At 55.7% G+C, this 4,214-nt stretch overlaps 1 protein-coding gene across 1 annotated transcript; it reads left to right on the forward strand.

Annotated features, from left to right (window-relative positions):
* The first annotated feature begins 196 nt into the window (after positions 1 to 196).
* Positions 197 to 3,470, forward strand: OTX2 (orthodenticle homeobox 2). The gene is made up of 3 exons (XM_026051522.1): positions 197 to 312; positions 730 to 881; positions 1,909 to 3,470. Exons 1-3 carry the CDS (start codon positions 216 to 218, stop codon positions 2,527 to 2,529), a joined length of 870 nt encoding a protein of 289 aa, XP_025907307.1. The 5' UTR covers positions 197 to 215; the 3' UTR covers positions 2,530 to 3,470.
* Positions 3,471 to 4,214: the final 744 nt, after the last annotated feature.

The raw sequence follows: 4,214 nt of genomic DNA on the forward strand, positions 1-4,214 counted from the left end.
TCTGCCGGAGCCAGCCGGGGGAGTCCGGCTTGGAGGAGCTGAGCTCGAGCAAAGCGGGGCCGCCCGCCTAACCCTCCTCATCACCATCCTCATCCTCGTCCTCCTCCCCTCCCGCAGGACCCCGGCCCCGACGGGCCCCGACGGCAGCGGCGCCCGGGCAGGCAGGGCCCCCCGGCCGCGTTTCGGCGCGCTCTCCTCCCCGCCACAACTTTAGCATGATGTCTTATCTCAAGCAACCACCTTACGCAGTGAATGGCCTGAGTCTCACCACCTCGGGCATGGATTTGCTGCACCCGTCTGTCGGTTATCCCGGTAAGCAGCGCTTTTCTAATTTTTGTTTTATTTTCCCCCTCTTTCCCATCTCTTTCCCCTCTCCCGCTCCCCCGTTCCTCCTCCCGCGGGTGTCCCGAGGAGGAGAAACCATCAGATCCCTTCAGCGGAGACTGCAGCCCTGTGGCTGCTGGAGACCGGGGTCCCTCTTGCTTCTCTCCCGAACTTTTCCTCCGGGAATCGCGCTGGAAAACAGGCTCCGTGGGCGACCACAGGGAAGCATCCCTGGACGCGGGATGGGGAGCGGGATGGAGAGCCCCGTTCCTTAGCGGGGTGCACCGTCCCTTGGGGGGGTGGGTCCCTCGTCCCTACGGGGGGAGCCGGTCCCCTGGGAGCCCCGTGTCCGGAGGGAGGGCAGGCGGGCGCCGCGGTGACAGCGCTCGCTGTCCCCTCTCGCAGCCACGCCGCGGAAGCAGCGCCGGGAGCGCACGACCTTCACCCGCGCGCAGCTCGACGTGCTCGAGGCGCTCTTCGCCAAGACCCGCTACCCGGACATCTTCATGCGCGAGGAGGTGGCGCTGAAAATCAACCTGCCCGAGTCCAGAGTGCAGGTAGGAGCCGGCGCCGAGGCCGCGCGGGCGGGCAGCGGGCAGCGCGGGAGGGTTGGGGGGACACCAGCCCTCGAGGTCGGCCCTCCTCTTCCTCGCAGTGCGCGAGTATCGCGGGTGCAGCCGCATCCCCGACTCCCTCYGCCTGCACCCACCGGGTGTTCCCAGCACCCTCGGGCCAGGGACCCAGGCACCAAATCCCGGGCCTCCCCAGCCTGTCCTGCAGGAGCTCGGGAACACCCGAGCGGCAGCAAAGGCTCCTGCTTCCCAAGGGATCCCAGTGAGGGCCCCCACATCCTCTGAGCTGGGGACTGCATTTCACTCCACTGCAAAGTGGTGTTTCCTCTCCCTTTATGGGGACTTTGGAGTCAGGCAGGACAGGGATYCTCTCCTGGGGCCAGGCCCCGACATCTCCTCCCGGAGCATCCGCATCCAGGGAGCCTTTCCCTGGGTTCCTGCGGACTTGTGTCCCCTCCCATCTCACATTTAGGGGACACTTTCCTTCAAGCACCTGCAGCCGGGGCAGGGCAGCTCCAAAGCCTTTCCCTTTCTCACCACGAGGTTTCCAAGGCCCTGGTCACCCTACATGCATGTGGCCTTGTCCCAGCTGAGCCTGGAAACTGGGGATCTAGATCCCTCACTTCAGCTTTTCCCACTCACTAGACTCCAACATTTCCCCCCAATTGTTTCTTTCCTTAAGACCCTCTATTGTTCCTAACTAAAGATTTGACTTAAATGGTGATTCCTGGGGGTCCTCATTTGGCTAACAGCAAATAGTGAGCCATTCTCCCCACATTTTCCCCCAAAGAGTGACCCTATGGAGCCATTTAGTTAGCCCATTGCTGCTTGTCATTGCTGCGGATGCCCTCAGCAAGGGGGACCCTCCTTGCAAACCTCCTTCTGCAAACTTGGGTGCATGGGGGAGCCCCACTGCCCAACCCATGTCCCCATCCTAGGTGGCCCCACTCAGGCTCGTCCCTGTGTCCCTAACACATCCCTTTTCTCTCCCTCCTTCCCGGGGCGACCCCAGGTGTGGTTTAAAAACCGCCGGGCCAAGTGCCGCCAGCAGCAGCAGCAGCAGCAGAACGGGGGCCAGAACAAAGTGAGGCCGGCCAAAAAGAAGAACTCGCCAGCGCGGGAAGTAAGTTCGGAGAGCGGGACCAGCGGGCAGTTCACTCCCCCCTCGAGCACCTCGGTCCCCACCATTTCGAGCAGCAGTGCCCCCGTGTCCATCTGGAGCCCGGCGTCCATCTCCCCGCTCTCAGACCCCCTGTCCACCTCTTCCTCCTGCATGCAGAGGTCCTACCCCATGACCTACACGCAGGCATCAGGCTACAGCCAAGGATACGCTGGCTCGACCTCCTATTTCGGAGGGATGGACTGTGGATCTTATTTGACCCCTATGCACCACCAGCTCCCCGGACCAGGGGCCACCCTGAGTCCCATGGGAGCCAATGCCGTAACCAGCCACCTCAACCAGTCTCCAGCCTCCCTCTCCACCCAGGGCTACGGAGCCTCCAGTTTGGGCTTTAACTCGACCACCGATTGCTTGGATTATAAAGACCAAACCGCCTCCTGGAAGTTAAACTTCAACGCTGACTGCTTGGATTATAAGGACCAGACATCGTCGTGGAAGTTCCAGGTTTTGTGAAGGCCGCCGGGGACCTTTGGGACCCCCCCGCGACGCCGCCCCGAGAACGAACCCGCTGGGCCGAACACTCCCGTTCTAGTCAGGTCTTGGTTAAACTCAAGCGAACACAACTCCACGATGCAAAACGGACAAACGAACCCACAGCAGCAACAAGAGCCGCAACGAGAATCAAACCCAACCGCCACGACAAAAGAGAGAGACAGTGTTGGTGGGAGCGTCCTCAGACTCCTCTCCCGCTCGGACGCTCTGGAGAAGGAAGAACCCGGAGGCATCGGAGGAAGGAGGCCTTAAACGGACAGATCATCTAGCGAGCAGACAGCAGGCAGACCCATCTGTGTTCTTCATAGTTTTAGGCAATCGTTGGGTTTCTTTGTCGGAAGGAGGTGGAAGATCGTTCCATCGACGGGCCAGTTTAAGAGGAAAAACAAAAAAAGTCTAGGTTTTTATTTCTTTTTTTTGTGTGTGTGTGCGTGCGTGCGTGTGCGTGGAAAGATCCTTCTCCCAGAGGTTTCCCATGTGTTAGCCAACCCTCGGTTGAATATCCGGCATGGAGAGCATCTCCGCTCCCCGTCTCGCTCTTCTTCTCTCTCCCCCCCTTTCCCATTCCCTTCTCTCCAGCTCATTCCACGGTTTGGAGCCACTTGCTCAAGTTGGCGCCGCAAGAACTCGGGTCGGGGCTGCGTGGGTTGTGCGACTGGTTGTCCTAGCTGCACTACTTTATTTAAAGAAGAAGAAGAAAAAAAAAATAATGTTCATAAGGAGTCAATATGTAGTTTTTAAGAGACAATCAGTGTGTGTCTTATTATAAATGGTACATCTGTGGTTTTTAATCTGTGCTAGACTTCAAAACTGTGATCTCCTGTATTGTATGCAACCGCGAGCGCTGCGCCAGCGGGAGCTCGGCTGTGATTTAAATAGGTTATAATTATAAGTGAAATTCAGAGCAACTGAGTTACTTATTATCATCTCTCTCTCTCTCTCTCTCTTTTTTTTTAAGAAAAAAAATCAAATATATATTGGGAAAAAAAAAAAAAGAAAAAAATCACCTTTCCCCAGAGGTGAAGTGCACTGAAACTTTTTTTTTTCAGCAAACTGTCTCTGAATGAAAGAGAAAAGAACTAAAATAACACAAAAAAGCAACAAAAAAAAAATACCCACCCAAGGACATTGAACTCCTCTGTGGCCAACTTAAGCGTTGGCCACGCTGGGGGACACTAAAATCAACCAGGACTTTGGTCCGTTGCTCTGACCTGGATGAATTTCAGCTGCGGAAATCATTGTCGTTTATGCTTGCAGGTGTTAACTGAGAAAAAAAAAAGAAAAAAAAATATATATGCATAAACTTTTTTTTTTCCTGGATTTGGCAGATATGTATAATTATATTAAAATGGTTCTAGCACACTTGGCTGTTGTCTTGCGTTTCACTGGCGCGGAGGGGAGGCAGCGGGGACGAGGCCCCGAGTTTCCTACATTTTCCATCCCGAGTTCCCGTCGCTGTGGGGTTTTTTTTGCGGACAGGGAAGGAAGCACATGAAGGAGAGGGTTGGTGTTGTTTATTTTATTTTTTTATCTTTAAGCAAAAGAGATGTGCTTTCTGAGCAGACCCGCAGTGGACATGTGCGTATCGGGACTGCTTAAACGGAGTCCCTTKGGACATACGAACCCAAAATTGAGGGGAAAAAAGT

The sequence above is a fragment of the Nothoprocta perdicaria genome, unplaced genomic scaffold (assembly GCF_003342845.1).
Source record: "Nothoprocta perdicaria isolate Ctin4 unplaced genomic scaffold, notPer1 scaffold_76, whole genome shotgun sequence".
Lineage (NCBI taxonomy): Eukaryota > Metazoa > Chordata > Aves > Tinamiformes > Tinamidae > Nothoprocta > Nothoprocta perdicaria.

Coding starts and splice junctions, on each gene's coding strand:
- OTX2 (XM_026051522.1), top strand. CDS start 216: ATGATGTCTTATCTCAAGCAACCACCTTACGCAGTGAATGGCCTGAGT. Junction 313..729: donor CCCGTCTGTCGGTTATCCCG/GTAAGCAGCGCT, acceptor CCCCTCTCGCAG/CCACGCCGCGGAAGCAGCGC. Junction 882..1,908: donor TGCCCGAGTCCAGAGTGCAG/GTAGGAGCCGGC, acceptor GGGCGACCCCAG/GTGTGGTTTAAAAACCGCCG.